The following is a 27,398-nucleotide window of genomic DNA, read 5'->3' as shown; positions in this document are numbered from 1 at the left end:
TTTGATTAGATTTTCCTGATTGCGGCCGTGTTTGCGGGTTGATATCGGCACTTGTTGATGCTTTGATTGCTTCACGTGTCCCCAGATTCGGGTGCTTCTTTCCCACCGTTGGCATTATCAATTAATTAGTTTTGGCCCCCGTTATTAGGCATATTGCCGAGTGTGGGCCAAATTAAATACTTGTGATTCGGCTAGAGCTTCCTGCCCCTTCACGTGACCAGCACGTTTGCTTATCGCGCAATAATTTATGTTGGACTTTTTCACAAATATCAAGTTTTTATTATTGGTTTATCGTAAGGTATACATCAACTCACATTTATTGGTTAGTTTTAAACTGGCTGTCTAGTGTTCTTTTTTTGGCGCAACTGTACTTATGAATACTTACTATATATACAACATTTATAGATATGGTTTATTTCGCTTATTTCGTGTACGTCACCGACATCAACTCGAGATAGCAGGAAGTATTTACAAAGTAATTTCCTCAGCACTTCATAGTCATTTAAATCTTTTCTTGGTTAACTTTTTTTGTTTTAAATTGTATTTTTATTGTTTCTGTTACTTTTGTTTGGGCTTTTTATTTGTTTCTTTGTTTTGGATAGACATGCGATTTATATCTTGCAATTAATTTAAAGCTTTTATTTGGTTTTGCAATAAAGTATTTTTTATCTGTTAACTTAGGTTTGGAGAATATTTATCTGTTAAATAAAAACTTTTCTGTCTCTTGGAGATCTTTTTAATCTGCTATGGACTGCTTATCTCTTTGGCTAGAAAATGTACTTTTAATATTTTTACACATTTAGAGTTACTGCTATTATTGTTCTTATTATTACTGACATTTCTGCTAACTTTGACCTTTTTTTTCAAGTATTTACATTAAGTGTTTTACATTTTGTGGCTGCCCTTATGTAAGCTGAATAGGAGGACTTTAAAGTTGTTTTTTCCTAAGAGAGTTTTACCAAAGTTCTCTAACGGAAGTTTTATTAACTGCTGAAATTTGATTTCACAGAAATCTCTCAAACCTTCCTATAAAAATGTTGTAATAAAATAAAGAGTTATAGAAAATAAAAATTTGAAGAAGTATGATGAAGTTTATGATGTTTAGCAGAAAAGGTTAAACTATATAAAAGGACTAAAAAACAAACTCTAAATGATCAATCCAAAGAATCGAATATTTCTTAAATTTTTTCATATGGTCAAGTGTTGTAATAGTATTTGAGTTGCGATATGAGTCATATTGATAAGCTATTGTAAAAGCATTAGCTAAAGTCAAAACGGATTTGCATTTATGTTTTTTATGGTTCTAATTTATTTACATTTAAAGCTGTAATCTCTGCTGGCAATTGTTGAGTATACTTTCATTTTAGCTGATCAAATTTTAATAAAAACAATATGATCTGGTCTTGGAAGAACCATTTATATTTCAGAGGAAACGGTGTTGGGATCTACAGGAATATGGCGATCTGTGCGTATATCTCCACGGCCACCAGAAGGCCCATTATGGATAGATTTACAGCGCAGTAGACGCGTCGCAGTGGACGTTGACGCTGACCACAACATTGACCACTGAAGCGGGCGCTCTTCGTCCACCCACGTTCCAGATACTGGCCCTCGTCAGGATCGCCGTCGTCATCGGTCTCGCTTCCGCTTCCGTTGCTTCTGTTGTCACTGCTGCAGTCGCAGTCGCTGTTATGGCACTTTCCCCGGTTATTTGCACAGTTGGTTCTATCACTTCCGGCTGGCCCAATGGCTGCATTTCCATTTCCGGTTCCCGATTTGCATGGCGGCCAATGTCAAACCGACGCCAGCGACGAACTGCTGTCATAGGCCACCAAAAGTGAATCATTCTCATCGCTACCGCTCCCCGCACTTTTCTCCGATTCGTTGATGACCTCCAGTTGCGTTTGAGGCCGAGCAATTTTGTACTTGTTGTGCCGCTTGTTGATCAGCACGCTGCGAATGTTGTTGTTGGTGCGGCGGCTTCCGCTGCGCTGACCCTTCACCTTAACCACAGCGGATCTTGGCTTGGATCGCGACCTGGCTGCCTTAGCTGCCCCCAACATACTGCAGTCGGCATCATCCTGCTGCAGTCCCAGTTGCTGCTGCTCCGCCAGCTCGTCATCATCGTAGTAATCGTAATAGTCGTCGTAATCGTAGCCAACTTCATCCTCCGTATCCAGGCCATCGCCATAGGCCACCTCATCGTCGTCATCATCGTTATCATCGTCGTACTCAAAATCGAAATCGAATATGGCGCAGCATCCGCCGGAAGACGCCTCGATGCTATGGCGACGCCTTGACCGCTTGCTGTAAGAGTATGAGTGCGGCTTGTTCGTACTAACACTCTTGTACATTGGCGCAAAAATGGCGGTCTTGGCCTGAGAAATTGGGAGGATATCGAATGAATAAGATGGGACATTAACACGAGCTATTAGTAAGATTAATACTCTTATTAATTAGTGAAAATGTTAATTAAAAGAAAGATAAATAAATAATAATCGTTAATAGATTACATTTAGTTAAAGATTTTGTGTGAGAAAGAAAATCATACATTTTAGATGCCACACATAAGCTCTGCATTAATTAAAATGCGGACACCTACGTAGGTTGTTTGATTATGTCTTATATAATTCGAAACTGTGGGTTAAGATTTATGATTTTTATATTCGTAAAACCATTTTTATTGCTGCCAGGTAATGGTAGCGGGCAATTACTGGCTAAATAGTATGTGAATCTTATTCGTTATACGGAAACCGAGCTAGTTTATTTTAACTTTAAGACTCTAAAATGTCTTAACGCTCAATAAAATAACTACCCTTTAAACTTCTTTTTTTCCATTTAAATTGCTCATTTTTATTGCTTATTTAAAGTGCAAAATCTTGAATAACATCTAATTTTTTATTTTAATACCGCAGAACATTTTTACTAATGGTATTTAGATGAAGAATTCCTTTTCCTAAGTTTTTTGATTTTTTCATTTATATTTTGAATTATGTACTTACCTCTGGTCCCCGCCATGTAATTCCAGAGCGAACCAAATTGTAGAAGCGCAGCACTCCCCACATGGCCAGCACCTGTTCGAATGGGAAGGGAAAAATTGGGTATCATAAATATCCATTAGATAAAATCGCACTTCGTAGTTACATTCGCACACATTCACACAAGCTAAGGGAGTTTTTTTCCCAGAAGTACATGAGCTAACATTTTTATGCTGCGTAAATGGACTAATGGACTTAGCTGGTAATTAAATTATTTATTACATCTATTGATTAAGCCCTGGGTGGGATGTGCGCAAAAGCAATTAGGCCCAATTGTTGTTGACTGATGAGTAAGCCAATTCAGATGGTAAGTTTTAGCCTATTTTGGATGCACGCAGCCCTGCTTTGTGAATTTGCTCAAATTGTGACACGAGGTAAAATATTTTTTAAATTTCGTGTGGATAACAGTTTTATCACTTCATTTTACAGGACCAGCTCTTGCATAGCGCGATTTACGAAATGTTCAGATTGATACCATTTAAAAATCACCTTTGTTATTATGGAAATGGCTATGATGTGATTGCAGACGCCTGTCGAGACAAAAGATCCTTCTTAAGCTTTCTGGAGTCTAGGCAATGGAGAAGTTTAAGGCGCATCCCATCTAACTTTTTCAATTGCGACATATCGACCTATCCCATATATTATTGGTTCGTCCTAATATTTAGTCTATATGGAACGGTAGGCTATGCAATTTCAGAAATAAGATTAATTGCTTATTTAACTGTTTTCTTAGCTCCAAGGTCTCATCCGTTTCTCACGTGTGTTGTTCACCCAGGAGGTGCCTATCAAGTGGGAAGACCTTCGATTTTACGTAATGACTCCTAGAGTCATCAAAAGATTCAGGATATTGAACGCCTTTATAAATATTAATATCTGGGCGATACTATTTTACGCTGCTATATATGTAAGTGTCTATATATGTGAATGTAATAGATTTCCCTAATAACTAGAGAAGTTTACATTAAGCTGCCTAAAAGTATGCAATGCACATATTCAAACATCATCCCTCGGGGAAATGCAGTATTTGTCCACAGTTTACTTTAAGTGACCTATTTTAATCCAATTCTAAGAGTTTCTAAAGTACTTGCTTATTTATAATATTTCTATGAACTTAGGTGTCTCCCAGTCACATGTCACCCTGGTTGTGGGCTCAAATGCTGATATTCGCTTCGAAACTGGCAGCGGCCACGATGAATACTCTTTCGGTTCGCCATAAAGGTCAAGGAATTCGGACGACAATTTATCTGATTGTATACATGCTGGCCATCTGGTTTGTTTATCAGGCCAGGAGGTCGTTTATTATAGCCCTAAAACAGGAGACTCCAGAAAAGCTAATGCTTTCTTTGACATTCATACAGCGGTTATCAAATTTTGCAAAATAACTTTGTAATGTAACAATAAAAATTGTTAAAATCAGATAGATGCTTATTTAATGAACTCTACTAACTGTAATTTAGTACAATAATATTTATTAAACTTACATTTATCAGGGCTCGAGCAACAAAGAAAGCCACCTCTGCTTTGCACATGGCATCAAATTGCTGAAAGTAGAAGGTTAGGAAATTTAGTGGATTTATTTAATTATAAATTACTTTTTCACGACTAGTTGGCCCGTAAAAGTCAAACAAACAACTAAAAATAACTTTGCGAAAATTGCTAACTGCCTTCTGTTTTTGAATGCAATTTGCAAGGGTGAAGGAAAAGTTTCAGCGTGAAAATTGAAAGTTTTACTAAGCACAGAAGCGAATCAAATTATTTCGAGCGGTTTAGTAAGTTCCATAAATGAAGTCTTAAAATTTCGTTGGAAGCCCTGCAGTGGTAAACCACCTGGAAGTACTTTAATTGCTAAAATATGATCTAGTTTTAAGGGAAGCTTTAAATAATTTGAGTTATATTTGTCTGGCGTATGTGAATTCAAATCCTAAATTGAAAACATGAATCTTCTGCGCAAATCATTTGGAAATTTTGCACAGAAAAACTTTAAACAACAAATTAGTAAAGCCTCAAACAATAACGCAAAAGTTTGTGATGCCAAAACAGAGGAAAATGAATTTTTACCTTCTGGATTGCAATAAATTATGCATGAGGTGAAAATTTTACGGGAGAAAAAACTTTCCGTGTCCCCTGGCTAGGCGAAAAAACAAACGAAACGAAAAGCGTAGAAAAGCAGAACACGTTTCGTAATAGAAAAAGCCGAACAACAAGAACAAATACCGTGCGACACAGACAAATGTAAAATACTAAAGGAAAATGGTGCAGAAAAATGCCCAACTCATTGCATATGTGTAGATGGAATAGATCCACATAGCTACACCGACGTAGATACGTTTGTGTCTGTGTTTGGGTGCCGCCAGTCTTTGAGTTTTCCGATCCCCTCCTACTCAGCTTTCCCGGCAAGCCTCCACCTCCCATCGCCCTTTGTGGCGCTTTGACTTTGTCGCTTGTTTTAAGTGCGAGTGTGTAGTGGGCTCTTGTCCGTCTGTTTGACTCTGAATTTTTATGTGTGGGGTTTTCTCCCTTTCCCTTTTTTCACCCGGGCTTTGTGCGCTTCATTTGTTTTAAGGAGGCACTTTGGTTTCGGCAGGATTACGTTAAAAAATTAGTTAGAATGTTTAAGGAAGTACCTAAAGGTCTTATGGGTAAATAAGGAAACAAAGTTTTAGCTTAAAAACAATCACTTGAAATAAACCCAAAGATCATGTAAATGTGATGTATAGTATAAAGAAACCGGACATTAATCTAAAATTTATAAAGGAAATTTTAAAAAATATAATATCTGAAATAATATCCAGAAAAACACATTGTATAAGCTTATGATAAAATATATTTTAAATGTCCTTTGATATCATTTTGCCAATGTTAATTTTAATTTGAAAACATCAATTATACAAAATAAATACATTTAAAGAAGAATATATCAAAGCAAATAAGAGGTACTACAAAGTTAAAAAAAAGACAATAATAATCCATTTAACTTATAAAATTAATAATGTTAATCATAAATATTCTAGATATAGCAAAAATGTAGCCAAATACTATGAAAAGGATGTAAGAACTTGTATTTAAATTATTTATAAATTAAAATACATCCCCAAGGCTGGAACAAGTTTTGACTTTTAATCAAGCGTTTTTGTTTTCTATTTGCCCTAAATCGAACATCTGTGGCTTTCTGTCTATCCTTCTCCGTCTCCGTCTCCGCCTCCGTTTCCGTTTCCGGTTTCTGGGTCCCCTTTTGCCCCCTTTCTATTCAGAGCCTGTTGCACATGGGAATGTGTTTACATTTACTACTTGGCAACTTCAGTCAATGTTCTTGCCGGCAATGCATTCAACTGTCGCCAACTTCCGACCATAACCCACAGCCACTAGGAGTTCTCTTTTGTTTGATTTTAGCATAAAGGAAGCCACCAACTTTTTACATATGTAACGGATTCGGTTTGATTTGTTGTCGTTGAAGGTTTTTTGTAATTTATTTGTTTGCCTCTGCTGCTGCCCCTGCTGATGCCCATTGATTTATGCCAGGCGCCGAGCAGCGGCGCAATTGATAGTCTGCTTATGCAACCAGGACCTCCCGATGGGGCTGAGTCCTTTGTGTGAGATGTTTTTCATTAAACAAATGGTTGCCACAGCAGATCGAAGGGAAACCGTCTTCAATATGCATTAAAACATTTCACCCTGCCCTCCCCCGAGAACTCAATGGAACACTCACTCACCTTATTTACATGATCGCGCAGAACATTCGAGTATACCATGGCGACAGCTTCCAGGGCCATAAATGTTATATAGCCAATTATCCAGGGTACAATTAGTCCGGGGTTCTCCTATGGAAGGACATAAAAACACAAAAACAACCTTGAATATATTGCCATTAGAAAGTAAAGCGAAAAGGGCCACCGAAAACCAGTACCTGTACCTGTATAGAATTGAAGCTATTGATTTCATGGTTATACTATAAAATATGGCTGAGTTGTGGGTGCTAAACAGAGTGAGTGCGGTGTAATTTATCTCGCCATGGTGGTAAAACCTCTGATTGGATTTTTTTGGGGCTTTTTTCTATGTGCTAAAAATTTGTGCTGAGCACGTTGGGAATTTGTGATGTGCAGCTGACAGTTTTTGGCCACAACGTTTTGCATGGCAATTTTGTGTTTGGCCATAGAAAATGTATTTTGTCAGCGGATTACATTTTAATATGTCCTGTAATGTTTGCCTAATTTATGAAAATATCTGTAATCCCAAAATGAACATTTTAGTTAAGTAAGTTTAGAAAAGGAAAATGATTAAATGAGTAGAACTATGGTTTCATTGAATGTCATAGACAATAAAAGGGATTATAACTTTATAATTTTTCTAATATAATGATGTGAAAGTAAAAGTCTATATAATAACTAATGCATGTATATGTGTGCTTAAAAATGTGGACCATTTTGGTTCCTTTTAACTTACTTAAAGTTCTTTAAAGCAATTTGCTAAGTCCATTAACTGGACAACCGACATAGCAAACTGCGTTCACACTAACAAAACAGCTCTTTAAAATACGAAAATCCTAGAAAGTAATAGCATTCAAGTCCATTATCCTTTTTACATTTCATTACACAATTTATTTCCCAATTATTTGGCTTTAATGTTTGCGCTTCAGAAACAATGCCGTAAGAGCTTATAAGGAAAACAATGGAATGTTTATCTATTATAGAAGCCATCAACCTCAATTTGGGCACTAACTTTTGCTTGTTGCCCTTCACATTTGTTGTCCAAATACTCGTTTAGCCTAATTAAGAACCAATGCCCTATGCATTATTTAATGGCCATCAGCTGCGGACTCTCAAGGACGAGAAGGATATGACGCCTATTAGCGCACTGCACTTAATTTGACCATTAAACTTGGTAACATTTTCATTTACATTCGACGGCGTTTTCGGCAATGGCATTCGTTTTGAGGGGTCTTCGGCGTTTCTATTTTGTCTGTCAGAGTCAAAATTAAAAAATTCCACAATATGTGGCTCTGGCAATGGCTCAGCAGCAAAACCCCGAACTGAATTCCGGCCATGCAATCCCCGTCAAATGTCCTGGCAGCTCAGTTCCAGTTGAGTCAGTCACACATCATCCCAGTCCTTTGCCAATTGTGTGACAAATTGTTCGCATTTTCATGCCGCTGTCAATAGCAATGTTGGGTTTTTTCCCGGTTTGGGTGGGTTTTTCGTACGATATGTTTTAGAGTTGGTCGCAGATGCAAAGGGGCTTAAGTATTTGTTTCTGAATATTTCACACTAAATATTGTATCTCAGTTTATTAACAAGTTTTATCTTTTTTTGTTCAGTTAAAGTTCAAAAAGTTTGTTTTCTTTTTTATGTTTTGATTTGTAGCAATTAATATAACAAAGATCGAAGATCCCAGGACCAATCTTAATGTTTCGTTTATTAAAAAAAAAGAACTTATAAGAACTTACTTTCTTATATATGAAACAACCTAATTTTTAAATTTATTGAATATTAATATTTCCTACTGCTTAATATGTAATTAATTAATAAGTTTTTGTATTTATCAGGTTTATATTTCAGAAAGGAAATCGTTTACAAATTGTCAAGCAAAAGTGGTAAAAATTTGTTAAGTTACAATTTCCAGCATGTTTCCTTTTCAAATTTTCGTAGTGCATAATTTGGCTGCCGGCACGACACGTGTAACATTTCGCACTCGAAAAAGAATCATATTAGGATTCTGAGAAGGCAGCCAGGCGGTATGAACGCTTTGTGCAATTTACATTTGAATGTGCTTTGTTTGCTGGGTAAACATTTCCTGGCACAGAGGCTCAGGCACAATGCGCATAATTTGCGGATATTTGACTTTGAATCGTTCGATTTGTGGACGGAATGTGTGTGAGCGTGTGCTGAGTTGGGTTTAAGGTGGGCTAACAATCCGCTTAGTATTGTAAAATGATGAAAGCTTTTAATCAAACAAGAAAACTCACCCGGCATATTCCAAATATTAACACAATGCTCAGCAATATCATGGACATTTGTGTGCCGATTATGGCAAAATATGCTATTTGTACACCTGCAATGCATAAATAAAAATCAAGATTAAAACGAATTTTAGTAAATACAAATCATGGCAATAAAACTTTTATAAATCTATCCAAATACTCTGATTGAGATTTATAATCAAAGAAGCTACAATATCCATAAACAATTTAACACTAAATGAACACAAGAATGAAATATCTCCCATTTAAATTTGATCTCATTAATCAAAAATAAAGTGTTCAGCTTCTGCTTAACTCATATTTCATAAATATGGATGCCACCCAATTTGGTTCCTTTGTGGGTGACTTGCCTCCGTTCTCATCTACATTTAATTTATTTATTAAAATGGCTTTATTTATTATGTGGCTGCTTGTCGTTTCAGTTTTCAGTTTTCGGCTTTATTGCCGCTTTGGGCTTTGGCCCAAGCGAGCTGCTGTGTGCTTAATTATCAGACTTGTCAGACTTAACTGAACTTTGAACTTACCGTAGTAGACATCCTGCAGATCGGCCGACTTGTGCATATTGACATTGATGCGCCACGAGTATATCAAAACGATTAGAAGGGATATATTCTAAAAGAGCCATAGAACAAAATACCAAATACAGAATGAGTCACAAGAGATATGGGAAATGTGTTTTTTGGCGAACATAACACGCATATGCAGTGCGCACCCGCATATAAAATGGTTCATGGGTCATCAAAATCTACCCTCATGTTTCTCTCTTATCCCACCCACTTTAACCCCTTTTGAAATCCAACTCATTCTCCATACTTTTTGCACAACACGTTTTTACTTTTAAACGGGTCTGAACCCAATTTGATTTTAGGGTCTGAGGTGTTGGCTCGGGTTTTTTGCTAATTAATCCGTGAAAATGTTTTCGTGTCGGTTGTGTCTCTACTGTAAGGGGAAAAGGTAATAAGTTCTGGGAATTTTATTCTTATTTAACCAGGCATTTCACGACTTTTCGAATTTAGGGAAGACCCAAAAGGTTGTTAATGTTTAATAGGAAAGTTTGAGGATTGGATTTGGTGAATTAAATTATTTGGATACTAAAATGTATTTAGTATCAAAATCGCTTTAAAAGCTTTTAATATACATACACGTTGATATCAGAGGTTTGCTTTTAATCTAGTTCTTCATATATTTCTTCTAAAATATTTTAAATTTTATATACAATCGGAAAAATTAATAGGATCTACTAACTTCTTTCAGCTTAGATGTATACTATTAACTAGAGAATATGTTTCAGGATTAGTATCAACGAAAGGTGAAATTTAATCCCCAAAACCTCTAAGGTAATAATGACAAATTAGTATACAATAGTCTAATATATAAATATATAGAGATTTTAATTTAAAAGGTTATTTTTATTCCTCTTAAATGTTACTTGTTAAAGCTTCGTAGAAGTTCTATAATAATGAGAAACCAATTTCCAGAACCAATATGGCCTGAGGGCGTTGCACGAGGTTCAGTAAATAAGCAACGAGGACTATGATAAACAAATGCAAAATGGCGTGCTTTTAGGAAACATCCATTATGTGTCGTGACTGCACTCCCAGAAGTAACCACCTCACCTTACCTCTCCCACCCTTCCTTGCGAGCCCTTAATGCCGGCTTATGCTAAACACGTAACGTTTACTTGGAAGGGAAGTACGGGGCTACCGGGGAAATCTCTCTCTTGTTACGTCCGAGGTTGTGCTCGTAACTGCCATAAAATGCAGCACTAATTGCAGAAGCCAAACACTTAAGTTCTCTCCTTAAACAAAAACTAATTTACTCGCCACGAGTTGGTAACTGGCATTGCAACGGGTATAATATGTCTATTGTTTGCCGCCAAGTTGCATTGCATTGTATTGCTTGTAAATGTCTCCAGCTCTCTCTCTTGTCCTGACAAGAACTACGCAAAATAATATGAAAAAGCCCCGAGCACGATTTGGCCATTAACATAAATTAAAAGCCATAACGAGCATCATGTAATTGTAATTTATACATGCCACAAGTCAAGAGATGAGAGAATCCTCTGCAAGTTTCTCCCGTTTTGTCTACCCATTTGGCTGGGGCTCGCTAGGGTCGAGATATTATTATTTCGCACCAAAGAGGGCTGATTAAGACAGAGTCCTGAAGGTTATTGCTTAATCTACTTTGGGTATATTTGACTTGATTTGGACAGTTTATAGTGAACTAAATAAGCCAAAATTTAAGAATTTATCAAACTAGTTTAGCCTTTCTGAGATTGATTTAAAAACTATAAAACAAACACATATGTTAAAATTGCATTAATTTAGCAAAGCTAAACTCAAAATCAGCCACGATCAGAAGGCCCTGGTATTGCTTCTAGCCCAATGCTAGCTCTTAGTTTTAACTAATTGTTAGGTAAATGAATGTTAAATAAATGAGCTGACTTCGACTTCCTATGCAAAAATCTTCAAAAGAATAAGTTGGGGAAGGTAAGTTCAGCCATAAAATATAAAAATATTTCCTTGACATAATTTAAATCACTTGTTGATTGGCATTTAAATAAATCGATTATAAATAAGTCACCTTTCTTAAGTATAGCTTTTTGCACTTCTTACTAGGCCCAAACTCACAGAAAAACCCTCGCTGGAAAGGGTTATTTTCGCGGTTTGTTCCCCATCATCCCGGCCCTCCATAACTATAATGAGGCTGAGGTATGCCACGGCACATTCAGAATGGTTGCAGAAAAACTCTCGGCAACGACACTTGTATATTAATTATGCCACAATTAACAGGCGAATATAATAACAGCCGCAACTACTGATTTCGTGCTCCCGTTTTTATTCGTGGCTTTTTCTGTTTTCATACCTGGCATTTTCAGCTAACGAGAACCAAATTACATACTTGTACACATTGCGTATACGCCCAGTGGCCCGCCCAGAAGCATTTTCACATTCTCTCTGCCCCCCAAACACTTACAATTGTGTAAATTGCACTTGTTATGGCCAAATTTTTGGCATGCAACATGCGACAGCAACGAGTGCCGCCGGTTAGCGGTCCATATGGATATAGAATGACAGACTTCATTTTCTGCTACCTATTTTAAATATAATTTTTTTCTGGCGTTTTCCCTGGCTGTTCTTCCGCTCAGCAACGGCACGACAACTTTTGCAGTTTCGTTTTCATTACGTGGACATCGCGGGGATCATGTCGCTGATGAGGCTGGTTCCCTCGGGTTGGCTATTATTCTTGTTCCGGGGGCTTCCATTAAAAAGTAGTCCGCCTGAAAAAATACCAGATAAATTGAAAGCTTTAAAAGTCATTCGCATAAATTGAGTGAGTGCTGTTTCGGTATGTGGCAATTTTTATGCAGCTATTTATTCTCTTTTTCTCCCAAAATCAATCAATAGTTAACATTTTCCATACGCCACACAACATTGAGCATTTATTTTACTTTATTTTGGGACAATTTGTTCCGCTTGAATGGCTGTGGCTGTGTAAATATCTCATGATTGCATACCGACTTTGTGTTCGGATCTGGTACAAAAAGAGTGAATGTTGCTGACAAAAATCGCAGATTTACTCAAGCTCTTGTAAAAAGATTGCAACTGAAAAACATTTACTGAAAAAACTTTAAATTTAATGTATACATTCGTTAATTAAAAATGAATGAATGATAATACCCATATAAAAAATAAACATGTAGAATGTTGCAGAAGTAATTAACAGAGACATCTGTCTTCTGCTTTTGTTAAGTTTTTAAACGTATCATTCCGGGACAATTTGTACCTACCTACTTTCCTTTAATTTTGAACGGGAAAACTAACTTGTTGGTAGAAAAATTGTTTTTTTTTTGACTAAAATGAGATGGAAATGTTTATAGTTTTAATATTCATGAAAAAAACAATCCTGCCACAACAATTTGCAACATTTTTAATCTCAACGCATTAAAGTCAAGCCACCAAATCTTAAAGTCCAGAATGTGAGCATAGAAAGTGATGGTCTTCAAGCTCTTTGTTGGCTGAGTTACCCCAAACTACCCATCTGGAGCCAGACCAGATATTATAACCACTTTAAGGCAATCTTCTCAATCATCTCACTATCGATTTTTATGCATTTCCCCCGCTCAATCGCAGTACAATAGCACTTAAGTTGCCCGCTGCTCTATCTGGCAAAGTTTTTCAGCATTTGCAGCAAATGTTTTTCGTGTTTCGCCGGACTCGCGAGTGATTTTCCCCCACTTGTCCAATCAACTGACAGGCCAAACATGAGAAACTCAAGCCATTCGGGGCGCGTTTGGGTAATTAATGATGGGAAAAGAAAATTCACGCACTAAATTGCCACGGAATTGTCAGTTTTTTGACAAATATCACTTGATGGCCTGTCCGAAAACTTACTTAATCAACGCCAAACAAATCTCTAAGATGTTTTCAATTAGTAACTGCTTAACTAATTACAGACTAAGCCCACAACAGAAGAAGAACATGATTGATAGTGTGGCGTGAAGTGTATAAAATGGTAAGCATTGGCCCAACCCATTTTAATTGACCTCAGAAAAAGAATGGAAATTTTACTTTTGCCCGCATTTCACTGCGTGTAAACAGACTCATATTCACACATTTCAAAGGGCGGGCGGGGAAGGGAAGGACTGGCAAGGACACCGCTCTATAGAAACATGTAATGCTCTGGTGAGCATATTGAATGGATAGCACACACTCGCCCTGCCAGAAGTGTACCAACTAGAACTCATCCCATGGAAACAGAGTCCGCATTGTAAAATGTTTACAGTGTCATAAAATATCAGTAACAAATGTGGAACCAGAGGCACACAAACGTAGGCACACATAAATGTAAAAAAAGCCAAGGAAATAGGCCAACAGAAAAATTGTTGGCCAAATAACAATACAAGAACAATGCCAAGTGAAAACGCGTCCTTTGCATACCCTGCAGGTCATTGTAAAGGACCTTTGTTTGATATTTATATGTGAAAATGGCAAAGAATAAATCATCTTAGTGAGAGATTTTTCCAACAAAGAATAAATGATATTGTTTATATTGTTATATAATTGCTTTATAGGGAATCTCATTCAATATGTTGCCAATCAGACCTGCACTCATAATTTTTCTTTAATTGCTCTCCATTTATTTTATTTTCTTTTGTTAAAAAAATCAAGAAATTATGTTGCTTTTATAGAAGCTCCTGATATTGAATGATTTTTGACAAAATAAGTATAATAAAAATCTTATAAAAATCGTAAAAACTTAACCAGCTTTCAAATTTTTTTCTTAAAATTTACACTTTAAAACACTTTTACACTTTTTATTTACATAAAAATAAGGAAATGATTTTTGAACAAAAACAACGACAGCTGTCGACAAGAATGCCAACCAAGAATGGGGAGATATTAAATTCAGAAGGTGAGGTATATTCTTAAAAAAATATAAATAATTAGTTTTATTAATTTTGTCCGATATTTTATAAAATTTCTGCAAAGTAATGATATTCGACTAAGAGAAATCAAAGATTTTCGCGCAAAAGATTGATTTTGGCGTAAATATTATCGATGCGCTACCTTTTTAATTCTGTAAAACGTTTTAAGATATTATTAAACATTTTTTATTTCCTTAGGAACATGATTTCGCTTTTAAAGATAGCTACTTTTGTAGTTCGAATATTGCTGATATAATATACTCGTAAATTTCATGGGTTCATTAAAATACTTTCTCTTAAGTTTATTGCGCCATTCAATTATTACGTTTTTTTAATGCCATATTTTCACGGAACGCAGAGCAGCAGGGTATGCAGTTTAAAAGCTTTCTGAACTTTGCATTTGAAAGGCATTGGCTTGGAGTCAAGTGGGCCCGCATATTGCCAATATCAAGTACTTTTCATAACGGCGCCCCGAGGCATAAACCCCCGCGGCATCCTCTCCCAAAAAGGGGACACCACAATGAAAATCAATAAAAAATATCGCATTACTTTGGGCTTTGTTTCGGTGTTTTTTGCTTTGTTTGCCGCATTGTTTGTGTCGATATCGGCGTATGATTGATTTCGGGACACACGCAACGTCCTTCTAGGCACGAAAAGTGTTGCATAACTACAGGGGAACTATCAGAAAAAACAACAACACACACATTTCCAATTGCAGTGTGTGACAGCAGCTGTGACAGATTTGAAGGTTTTTGTGGTGGGGAAAAGCGCCCTACAACAACGCTAGCCAACAAATTCAATTCAATAAGCGCCTCACATCATATTTACCTTTTTTTTTTGTTAGCCCCTATTGGAAAAAGGAGAAGTTCTCGGTATTTTTGGAAAATCGGAATGACAAGGGGCATGGGTGGGGACATAAGCCTCTCAGGGGAGCCTATATGCATGGAAATGACTCTGCCGGTTTTTGGCTTCTCTCTAAGCGCATTACCATCTCCGTCTGTGTGGGCGGCTCGAGGGGTTTCATTTGGGGTTTTCGGTTTTGGGGCTGGCAAAGATATATTGCATTCGAGCCATATGCTGTTCATAAAATTGCAATAAATTAGGAATAATTGAGAGATTGTGTGACGTTAAATTTGTTTGCTCTTTGGCATTTTATTGTGTGCTAGTCACAGTGTTTTATATGTTTCCGATTCGCTGGACTTCTAGTACACGATTTTTTCAATGTTTATTTTAACTGATTAATATGTAGAATTATTTCTGTATTTTCTTTTTATTAGTTTATGTTCCCCACTGATTATTTGTGTTGGCAAATAAATGGTAAAAAAGGTAAATAAACTTGTTTTTTTTGCATTAATAGAAATGCAAATGCAATTTGTTAATACCAATATAGAAAAGATTTAAGAATACATAAATATAAACAAAATAAATTTCATTCAGAAACTTAATACCAGAGTACAAAAATATTCGCCATTTCATTCTCTAAGCCTCTTCAAATTTTATTTATAACCTCCCACATAGACAAACTCCTTTCCTGGTCAGGCCAGCGTGGTCAGAGGACTCCATTCCATATAATCTTTTGCCGTAAATCTCTGGTCATATATTTCCCAGTATCATATTTGGAAATGGAAGCTATACGCCCACCAAAAAGTTGGATGGTACAGTTAATTGCACATTGGGCCTGGGTTATGTTCAGATAATCGTCACATAAAGACGTTTCATTGTTGTTTGGGTTTTGGCAACAGCGGCAAATACGTGTCTAACACAACCGGAGGGGCAACTTGTAATGGGGACCTTACCACGGCAAAAATAACCCCCCAGGCCGGGGATAATATTTGCTTAACAAACATTAAAGTTGTTTTCGCCCTTTGTTTCATTTCTGTTTATTCGGCTAATTTATGCTACGCCTTATTGCTTACTTTGCCGTCACGCCATAATGTTACGACTTGGCCACAGCTTAGCTTTCTTAGCCCGAATGTTGTTTGGCTTGGTCTCCTTCGGTGTTGGGTGTGTGTGTACCACGGGGCGTATGATTGTTGATTTCCAAGGGCCCCTTTTGTCTTCTCGGGTGTTTGGCCAGCGTCGAGGACTCATTATGATTCATTGTTGCTAGCAGGAGTCAAAAGGTAGAAAGACTCAAAAGATTTATTAGCACCAAGGCCCATAATGAAGTTCTTTGGCTGAGTTAATGTTTCAGCATTTAGACATGCCGGCCATGTCAAAGGTTTTTAAGAAGGGGGAAATGGATGGAGCAAAGAAACAGAATGAATATCCTTTGCCTTTCTAATCCTGGCATGCAATGGAATTCCATGGCAAAGGATTTGTGTAGTCAATGGTACTGATTTTTAACCCGGGTTTTGTAAGAACTTTAGGAGTAATATTTACTCAACTAACGACCAATTATTTTGGTACACGAAAAGAAAAATGGTAAAAAGGAACATTCAAAAGTCATTGGCTAAGTAAGTTGATTGGGAATATAAGATAAAACTGATTTAAACAGTAAACGATCTCGGATAGAGATAAATTCGTCAACTTTATTTAGATTTTCTTAGCTCTTTTTAAACCCACTAATATAATTCTGTCTGTGTACTGAGATCCTTTCATTGTCGGCCTGAAATGAAAGTGTTCATTTATTGAGAAGCCTTCACTTTCCCTTCCCCTAGCAGACTTTCAATTTTCCATCCATTTTCCTGTCTCGTAATTGAAGTTTTCTGTTTGTTTTCCTTACTCCAGAGCTTTTTGCAAGAAACTGTCATGAGAGACCTTTTCCGCTGTCCTCCACAAAAGTTGATTATTACTTATAGACTTACGGACCCTGGGCTGTAATCACTGGACACAGTGGAAACTCTAGCTAAGACCCTCGTTTTTTCCCTCATCCCGCCCCATCCAACATAGAAATTACTATTAGAATGCCAGCGGCGGAAAACAAACAAGAAAATGAAGGCTGTTATGGGAGGAAAGCAAATGTGAGAAAAATCTCATTTACAGCTCAGCCTTAAAATGGCAAACAAAAATTTCAAATACACAACACAGAAACCCAAATAGCCAACATTGAGTCCCAAAGCACAGACCTCAAAGCCAAATCCGAAATGGCCACAGATAGTTGGACAAATATTGGCCAAATGCCAGAGAAGTTGCTGATGGCCTTGATTATTTCCTTGTGATGTTATTAGCTTCATTTTGATGCGAATATATGACATAGTTTTGTTGAGGCTGAGGTACATATTAAACAGGACAGAGATCAAGTTGAAATTAAATTGCATGCCATGATAGGTTTTAGAGCTTAGCTGGAAACTCAAAATACAGATGAAGTGCTTAAGGCTTTATGAAAAGATTTGACTAAGCATCTTAAAACTTGATTTAAGGTACTGTGGCATTGTTTCTAAGGCAAAAGACACTTAAGGTTATTTTATATATTGAATTATTACATATTAAGCACACATTATATGCTAAAAATATAATTCTTTTCTTAAGTATAAAACTCATACCTCCTCCTTCTAATTTAAAATTCAAATGACAGCGCAATTAATTCGTACATAATTGCTTCAAAAAATGAGCAAAAGTTTAGGAGCCATTAAAAGTAAAGTCTTAGCTAGAACCTATTATACAGATGAGCCAAAAATACTTTTCATCAGCTTTAATGCTGATTTATGTCAACCGCAGACACACGGCCAAAACCCCGAAAAAGGGCCAAAAGTTTATCCAACGAAAAAGCTCGGATCATCAACAGTCATGGAAGTTTCGCTGCGGTTGCCAGACCATTTTAGCCATTTTTGCCTGCCGTCATCTTAGATAAACAGGCATAAATCCTAGAATGCGTGCTCCATAAAGGTCTTTTGATTAAATGAAACCATTTATTAAGCGAGGTAAAGACAATGTCATGACACCTCTCTAGGACCAGCCGTGCAACCAAGAGGTTAATGCTGCCATCCGCGGGGCGGTAAAAACAATTTCTTTAAAAGGCCCCCCTCGAACCCACGAGAACTCCTGAGTTATGATGGCGTAAGGCTGCCAGACAGAAGCCACCACAGAACCCGAACCTCATCCCCAACCCCCTGAAGAGCTTCGGCAAGGGCAAGTAAACACAAACAAATTTTTAAATTTGTAAACACGGCGAACGAGTGAAAGTTAACAAAATGAAGCCAACAACGCGCAGCGAAACCACTTGGCAATGTCGACAGACGCCATCGCTGACGCGGCTCTCCATTGCCGGTTGCCACTCTCCACTTGCCACTTTCCACGCTGCCTTTTGCCATTTGCCATTTTGCGATTTGCCGTCGCACGCACACTCGATTAGGAGGTGTGGCAAAAAGGGGGCGGAAGGTTCGGAGCTTGGAGTTCAGAGGTCGAGCGGTGTGGGCAAAACAGGAAATCCGCCAATTTTTGAATTTTTCGCAAACATCCAAACAAAATAAACAGCGAGGGACATGTATCCTATCCGTAAAAGAAGTCGCAGTGGCTGTGATTTCGGGGGGAAAACTCCAAGGCATAATTTGTGGCAGAGAAGAAAAATGTTTTCACTGGATAAATAAATAAATAAAATAAATCTTCGTTGAGTGAAAATCTAAACCAATATTATGATGCAACAATATTAGTTTCCACATTAGTTTCTAAATTATTTGGAAATTTTTTAAAGTCTTATTATTCCTCTGTTGAGCAAACGATTTTTAAATTAAATGAATTAGTAGACTTGGCTTATTTTAAATTAAAATATATGTTAAAAACTTCAATGAAGGCCGGTAAAACATAGCTTCAATATTTATTTAATTTGGGCTTAATATTCTGACGAAGAATAAATATTGCTAAGATTTTAGGGAAAATTCTAACAAATTATTTTGCTGATGAAGCATGAACATGATTTCTAATAATACTACAAGTTTAACAATTTTAAAAAGAATGTACCCTGAATTGAGCACTAAAAATAACAGAAACTCTTTGAAATTTATCATTTTTTTCAAATAATTTAATTAAAACGAAGTTGATTGCTGAGGGAATCGAATTTCCCTATATATATCCAAAATAATGTACAAAAAGTATTTTCTTCTGACTTTCTTAGAGCTCTTGCGATTAGGCCCGCCTTCTGGACCCAATTTCTCACCCCGCCCATGTGGGCGTTTAATGGCACACTCGGCGTATGCGTAATATGCCTTGCTCATATGCCACGACGCTCATACGCCGGCATTTGCATAATTTTCCGGCGAGCCGAGCACATTGCTATCATTTAGACCAGCCAGCCTGTCTGAGTTAGTAAATTGCGCATACGGCACATAAGCCGCAGTTGCGTTGGATTTTTTTGGTATATTGTGTGTTTGGATGGCCAAAAAAAGGTAAGACTGTAAGAGGTATTGCTGACAAATTGAGCCGAAAGGGAATGGGCATGCTGTGGACTCAAATTGGTAATGGCAACAGGTAGGGGATAATAATTTGATGGGCTAGCTGAGATCTCGGGAAATGGGTTGCTCTTACTTTAATTTGGTCGTTGTTTCTTGAGGATAACTTTTCAGGATAAAACTTATTACATTTTATTTAAATGAATCCTTTTTAAAATATGTTTTCTCGTGAAAAGACCCTTAAGCCTTCAAAAACCTCTGAGATTTTGCCTTCTTAATCCTTTCCCAAAAAAAAAAAAGACTTTGTAATGTAATTAAATTCTCGGCTGTTGCTTTCGTTTACCCAAAAAGCTAAGTTAAAATCACCTGCCTCATCGTCTTCAAATCAAATTTAGCCTCAACTTAAGCCGCAAATTCATGTACTTGAGCAAGCCAGAAAAAATGGGTGAAAAAAAAACTATAAAACTTTGAGACAACACAAAAAGTTTGTCAGAGAGTCCTGTGCCCGAGCCTAAGAAGAGCCCAAATAATTTGCCACAAAACTAGAGAATGACAAGGCCACCAGCCTCATGAAACTGTCAACTGATGGGCTCAACCCCTCCAGCTCTAACCATCAGTTCCATCCAACTTTGTGGGGCCAAATGCAAAGTTGAGCTTAGTCAGTTGAGTTGAGTTCTGTGGAAGTTTTCGGTAACCGCAAAATGACTTGGAGCACTTTTTCCCTGAGCCCGCACAGAACTGACATATTAAAGTCCACTTAGACTAATTGCAAAAGCATAAAACCAAAAAATGAGACCAGTACCAGGACCTTCTTCATCTCCGTCAGCGCAGCTGCATAAATTTGGATTATGCTTTAATTTATGCGTCGCGAACAACTGAGAGCCAAAGGCAATTAAAGTTGCCTGTCGCCAGCTGCTCCCTCCAAGGCCCAAAATTTGACTGATTAAGTGCGACGCAGTCGAGTCAAGTGGGTGAGTATTTGATTTCTCAGCTTTACGATCTCAACATATATAAATATATATATATATAGTATATACCCAACATTGCAGCTGCAGGCAATTGTCGTCTACCGAAAACTTTGCTCACTTTTCTCCTCGAAAGTTTGGCTGGTTTTATGTAGGCCACGTGTTGTTCACTTGGCTGTTTTAGCCTCGTTGCTTTTATTGTTACTTGACTTGATGTTTTGATAACCCAATACTCTTGCTGTTTTTTGGCACAGAACTGAGGCAACTTTTAGCTTATGTTGTGTTAACTTTGATTCTTGGCCCTGTCTCTGAGTCTCCTCAAGAAATTGTGAAGGAATTGTTTTTAATTAATGGGAAACAAAGATCTATTTAAATTGCAAAACAATTGGAAAATGAAAGTTTGTGTTCAGTTTTTTTCCACATTTTAACTAGTTTGCGTTAATAATAATAATATCTTAATAAAGACATATTCTTTATTAAAATTTAATATAAAAAAGTGTTTTAATTTTGCTCTTTATATTAAAATCTGTTCCTCTTAAAGTCCAAGGGCATTACAACCTTCGGTCAGAGGCCGAAGTTAGCGATGTTTCTTCGCTGTTTTATTTGCTTTTGGCCAGGCTGTTTTGGCTGTTGAAGACATTTCGGTATATTTGCCGTTTTCTTTTGATGTTGCCGTGAAACAATTGTGGCGTATTTTTTACTTGTTTGTTTCGGGACCGCCGTCTGATTTGATGACCTTGTCGGAGAAATGGGTTTGTTTTATGAGCGGGCACGCCGAAAATCTGGCAGTGGGAGATGTCTGCCTAGATTTGGTCTGCTTTTGAAATGGAAATGCTTCGCATCTGTTCCTGGAAATTCGGCAACAAAATTGAATTATTTCCGCATACGAAATGAGCGTTACTCTTAGGAGTTTCATCGAAGACCTATGTCATCGATCCATCACAAACTTAATGGGACTGGGGGGAAGTGAGATGAATATGAGTTAGCTCAGGTTTGTAATTCGTATTGATTAGGTTTAAGGTTAGTTATATCTTTCTGATTAAAGGGTGTGTTTATATATTTTTTCGGAAACTTGAAAGTCGTCTAAGAGACTATTCAACCAGTTTAAAGTAAATTTGGGATTTGATGTGATTTAGTTTCAACTTTCTTTCAATGCCTATAGCGAGGACAAGTTCATAAGCTTTTTTTGGATGAGCAGTGATTCTTAATTAATCCCAAAACTCTTCAACCGTCACATCCTTCCAGATTTGAGACCTTCGAAATCCTGTCCAGTGGAGGAGCCACTCAATCGTTTACAGAGCCTCGTCTCGCCTTTCGATTGAGTGCGGAGTACCAAAAAAAGGAGAATTTGCATATTTTATTAAATTCCCGCACAAATATCCAATCAATAATGTAGTATGCCATTCGCCGTATCCGGCTATCCCCGCTCTCTTCCTTCCCCTCCCTTGCCCTTGCCCTTTGAGCACGGACCAGAGGCAAAGCCGTGGCAAATTAAGTATGCATACGTATTCAAATGGCTCACAAGCCGAAATGTACACAGAGATATTGGAAGTCGAGGAGGAGAGTAGAGGGAGGAGGTAGGTATGGGCATGGGTTTGGAGGGTGTAGCGGTAGGGCTTCATGCCCAAGAGGGAGATTTTTGGTTTTTTCCAGATCCGCACCTCCGGACTCCCTTATTCCCATGCCATCGCTTTCAGCTTCTTTGTGGGCAAAGGCAAATCATTAAAGACGCCGATTCCTCCGCTCATCTCGGTTTGGATTCTTAAATGCACTGGGAGAAATCTCAGAAAACTAATTATTTTTATACTTTACTACCTCCTTGTTTGTGTGTTTATTGTTTTATCTTTTTTATCAGTTTTTTTGGCTAGTCAATATCTTTGAATTGATTTGAACTTATCGTATGTCATATTAATCCACAACATTTTGATAAGAAACTCTTTAATATATCCAAAATATCAGTAAAATTCCAAAGCTCTTGATAAGGCAGTTCATATTCTGAATGACACAACATTATGAAATTGGTACTCAAATTCGAGATGCGTTGAGATATAATAAATCGAAAAACCATAACAAAATTCTACAAACACGAAAAAGAGATTAACATTTGTGTGACAGTTTTTAATAATCTACTTCTCTAGCTTGCTCTCTGAAGACTAATTGTAAATTATGAAAAGCTAATTTGAAATATAAACTCCAGAAAGTGCTTTTGAAAAATTTTCTAGAAGTGTATCCGTTGGCCTTTTCTTTTCATTTGGCCTTTGTTTCTCTGGTTTGTCGCCACGCAAGAAATTTGGCACACTATCGATGGGGTGGTGTATGATACGCAATTTTTCGGGAGGTGGAGCCTGGTAGAAGATGCAAATGAATACAAACAAAATACCGCAAGCAGGAAAGATTATGCCTGGCATAAAAATAAATTAATGGCCGTGGCGTGTGTGTGATTGTGAGTTTGTGTATGTGTGTGTGTGTTTGTGTTTGTGGAAAGCAAGGACAAAGCACTGCCTCGCCTTAGGGGGTGTTGTAATAAGGCAGGACCCTCGACCCACTCCCCCTTTGGCCAGCATTTCAGTTTTTTCTCTTTATAATTTACTATGCGTAATTTCCTCGACTTGCTTTCATACGTAAATATTTAATTTCCTTAATTTTCGAGGACTCTATTTCGAGGGGTTGGCGGTGGGTTCAGACTGCTCTCCTTTGCCTTGTTGGCTAGCATTTTATTTCATTATTTATTGTTTTGCATTTCATCGCCAGGGCTTTTATGTTTATGGCTCTTTGTGCCAGGCGAAGTTCCTTTCAAGCTGGTCATACGCGGCGTATGCGCAACGTTCTCACCACTGCGTGAGTTTTGCCAAGTTAAGTGTTCAAAATGCTGTCAAAAGTTAAGATCCCGACACTTTCGCTCGTTATATGCTTGCTGTGTTCTTTATAGTTTTTTAAGTTCGGGGATGCTATGAGTATTTCGGCATTTTGAAGGCCAAAACTCTTTATAAACTTAACATTTTATTAACATTTAATATGTACTTTATCCTTAAGTGTTAAAAAGAATATTTTTAAGAAAAATACTTTATTGTTTAAGAGATTCTTTATCCTTTACCCTTACCATTAAAATCTGTTAAATTGAATGCAAAATGCATTTATTTTCCGAGCTCCCTGACTCATTTCCGATTTCCTGCCAAGGACATTTTGAACCCCTTTCATTGTTTAAGGACTCTGCAAGTCCTCCGAAAAAGATTTGCACTTCAGTGCAAAGAAGTGCAGAAGACGAAACTTTTGCACGCTATTTTTATTAGTGCCCCAAAGAGAGAAAGTTGAAGTTGAAAGTGCGCAGAGCATTTTTCTTGATTTCCATTTTTGTACAGTTCTGCCCGCACATTTTTTGATTTTTTTTGTTGAACCCAACCGAACTGAACTAAACTTAAACGCATTGGCATCCGTTTCTGGTCGAAAGCGGTTTATTGCTAAAGTAAAAAAACTTAAATAAAGTGGAATTACTTGTTCCAGGAGCAGCTGAAAGGGGCAGGCAAGGACCTCCAAAGCTGACAGTCGAGTCTATTCCAGAACAGCATTTTGCATATTCATTCTGCGCTACTTTGTCGCCACTTGAAAATTGCGATTGACGGGCCAACTCTTGAGTTGATGGAAAACTTTTCGGTCCAAGAACCCCATCGTGACCCTCTTTAGTTATAGTTTGCCCGCTTTAGACTTGCTTTCAATTAATTCTCCCTTAATAAGAGTTCATTGCGGGACTTGTAATATCTTGAGCATTACATTTTCGCCCCTGAATAATTCAATAAATATTTTCATTTCCAATTATGGCGAACGGCGTAGCTTTTCTGGGGATTTTCCCGGTCATTAAAGTTTCCCCAACCCGAATTAATTGCCGCTAAAACTTGCCGGCTACGAAAATATTATTTTTTGTAATTTTTTTGGTTCGGTTGCCTGCGTTGATATTAAGAAAAGTTTGCCCAAGAGGCGTGGCGTTCTATAGCCTATGGTTATAGCGTTGAAAGTTGGCGTGGGCTGTCCCACTAATGAGCCTATTGTTTGGCAGATAAAACGTGGCTAGCTTGGGGCCCAGAGGAACAGGAAATGGCTGTTGTTGTAGCCAAAGTTGTTGGCATTAGCAGAAGGGTTGAGCCTGGGGGCTGAAAAACTTTGGGTGGCCAATAAGCGGGGCAGATTCAGAAGTTTTGGAGTATACAATAATTGTATATAATATTAATTTGTTCAAGTTTTAAATAACATTTTTTAATATAAACAAATTAAAATCAATATCAAAAGAATATTTCACAGTCTTAACCGAAGTGTGTTTTTAAATTTACAGAATGTCTTTTCATTCTTTTTTTTAATTGAATATAAATTAATATTTTGCCATTTTACAAAGCTGCAAATTACATTTTCAATTTTGCATCTGGCATTGTCATAAAAACTTGCACATTCATATGCAGAATGTGCGAAAAAGTTTGACATTTTTTGGGCTTTCCTTTGGGGTTTTTATAAAAATATAAAGAACTGCATATGATTCGTAGTATATTTTAAAGGAAGTTTTAATAAATGGAACTTAAATACTATCAAATTTACAAAATATATTGTAATATATTTTATATATTTCTGCAAATTATTGCAAAACTCATCTCATTATAAGAACTCTCTTGCCAATAAATTTTAAATAGTTCCCTAGCTCATGCATTTTTAAGTTGAGGTCTACTTTTGCATTTTATTGCCCCTCGTAAATGCAGTTAATTGTTTTAGTTACTATTAGTTTTTTATGAACTTTGCCAACATCTGGCAAAACAATTCGTCCGCGCCCATGTCCATCTACTCCTCATCATCCCCCCCTCCGTCTTGCTCATCCCTCACTTCCCGTTTGTCTTGAGAGTCCTTGGTGATCTCCTTTAAAACGAAAATGAAACTGAAATTGTAATTAAATTTTTGCCAATTCGTTTAATTGGGTTTTAAGCCGCAACTTCTGAATGCCCGAAATTGAAAGTCCCTCCCAGCCCCGGCCACTTTATTAACCACTTTCTCTCTCTGTGGCAAACTGCTTAAATATATTTTTTGCCCGAGGCTGGCTCGGTTGTGGTTCTTATTATGTTTTTTGTGCATATTTTACGACCGCTCCTTGTGACTGTTTGCTCTGTAATTAAGTGCGTCTAATTTGTGTTAAGCGCTGTGCCACTTGAGCATCGCTTTTATTTTTCTTCCTCCGAAATTATTTTTTAACCCGAGGTTGCTCCTGTGTGCTTAACTTAAGCCCAGACGTTCCACCAAGCCAACAAAATTCGAAAGACTAATTTCGGAGTGGAGGTAAAAGGCAGTCTGAACAGGGCTTTAAAGGTTGTCTGAGTACAAACTGCCGCTAAATTGCCACTTCCCCTGGGAATATCATGTTTTTTGTTGATTTTTTTGCGAAGCGGAGGCAGACGAAATAAAACATTTTGTGAGTGATTTCTGTATGTGTGATTCGGGTGTGCTCGGCATGGCTTTGAACGTGTATTAAGGGTTGGATTCCATCAATGCAATGATATCAGCTTTAAAATGAAATGTTTTTGATATGAAACAGAATATATATAGACGATAAATTAGTTAGTAACAGTTCATGATGTTGTTAAAGTAAAAGACTCATTAATATTGATATTTCTGATAGTATTATTTTGTGGACTCTGTTGTGGTAGTGGAAGTTACTCCTAATTACAACAGATAAAAAGACCTTTGTTTCGTTGACTAATAATGCCTCATTTTCGGTGATAAGCTAATCCTAATAAATGGCTTAAGCTTATTATAATATATTATTTTACCTTGTCATCTGTTAAATTTTATCTTATTGCGCATTAAAACTTTTTCTGCCTTCATTACAAAAACCTTTTGAAATTAGTCCCTTTCTTTTTTTATTATCTAAGGACATTCCTTTATTCTTAAACCTTCTGTATTAATTACAGCTTTCAACTCCTTTTCAGACTTACCTCATTTGTGCAGCTTCAAAGTAATAATTCATTAATTATGCAGTTTGTTAGAGTTTCACACTTTTCACTAAGAAAACACTTTCAGTTTGTTTGCAGTTTTTTCAGTTTTTCCAGCTCTCAAATTATAATTTTATATCCAATTTGTTTATTCGCACTCTTTACCGGCAATTTGTGGTGAGAATTTCGTCTCTTCTCTGGGAACTTATTTTCTGGAGTTCGGTTTTGTTGTTTTTGGTTGGGTTTCAGATACGATGGCAGCACTCGGATGTTGGTGCTATCGTTACGCGTCCGAAACGGTAACTGTTCGAGTTTTTATCAGTGAGCTACGTTTATAAGGGAAATCCGCGATGAGCTTTTCCCGAAGAGCTTTTCCTTTTTGCGAGAGAACCAATTTACGAACGTAAGAGAACATTTTAGACCAGTTTGTGAGGTTTTGACCAAATCTCAGGATTTCTTGCCCTCTGTTTGCCGTCAATTGTTTTAAGTGCAACATATCGAAGCCAAAGTCAAACACAAACATTTCACATTCTTGGCAGTTTGTGTTTCATGCTTCCTGGAAGAAAAAAAGAAAAAGCGAGCGGAGGCAAACAAAGTGCAGGAAAAACTGCATGCAAATCATTTCTAGCTTATAAATTATGCAGGTGCGAAGAGCAAACAGTGTCTGCCAAAAACCTGAGGTGAAAAAGCTGGAAAAAGTGCAGTA

The 27,398-nt window shown here is 37.2% G+C and overlaps 2 protein-coding genes across 2 annotated transcripts; one reads left to right on the top strand and one right to left on the bottom strand.

Moving 5' to 3' along the window:
• Positions 1-262: 262 nt before the first annotated feature.
• On the bottom strand, positions 263-26,980 carry LOC108108653. Its single transcript, XM_017216756.1, has 8 exons — positions 26,696-26,980; positions 11,989-12,292; positions 9,537-9,624; positions 8,998-9,083; positions 6,749-6,856; positions 4,520-4,579; positions 3,003-3,074; positions 263-2,378 (listed from the first exon to the last, which is right to left on the bottom strand). Exons 2-8 carry the CDS (start codon positions 12,094-12,096, stop codon positions 1,794-1,796), a joined length of 1,107 nt encoding a protein of 368 aa, XP_017072245.1. The 5' UTR covers positions 12,097-12,292; positions 26,696-26,980; the 3' UTR covers positions 263-1,793.
• Positions 3,456-4,454, top strand: LOC108108654. The gene is made up of 3 exons (XM_017216757.1): positions 3,456-3,716; positions 3,772-3,942; positions 4,154-4,454. The coding sequence occupies exons 1-3, from the start codon at positions 3,498-3,500 to the stop codon at positions 4,418-4,420; spliced, it is 657 nt and encodes a 218-aa protein (XP_017072246.1). The 5' UTR covers positions 3,456-3,497; the 3' UTR covers positions 4,421-4,454.
• Positions 26,981-27,398: the final 418 nt, after the last annotated feature.

This window comes from Drosophila eugracilis, unplaced genomic scaffold (genome assembly GCF_018153835.1).
Source record: "Drosophila eugracilis isolate 14026-0451.02 unplaced genomic scaffold, ASM1815383v1 contig_2154, whole genome shotgun sequence".
NCBI lineage: Eukaryota > Metazoa > Arthropoda > Insecta > Diptera > Drosophilidae > Drosophila > Drosophila eugracilis.
The sequence above is the reverse complement of the archived record's forward strand: the minus strand, read 5'-3'. Positions and strand labels throughout refer to the sequence as shown.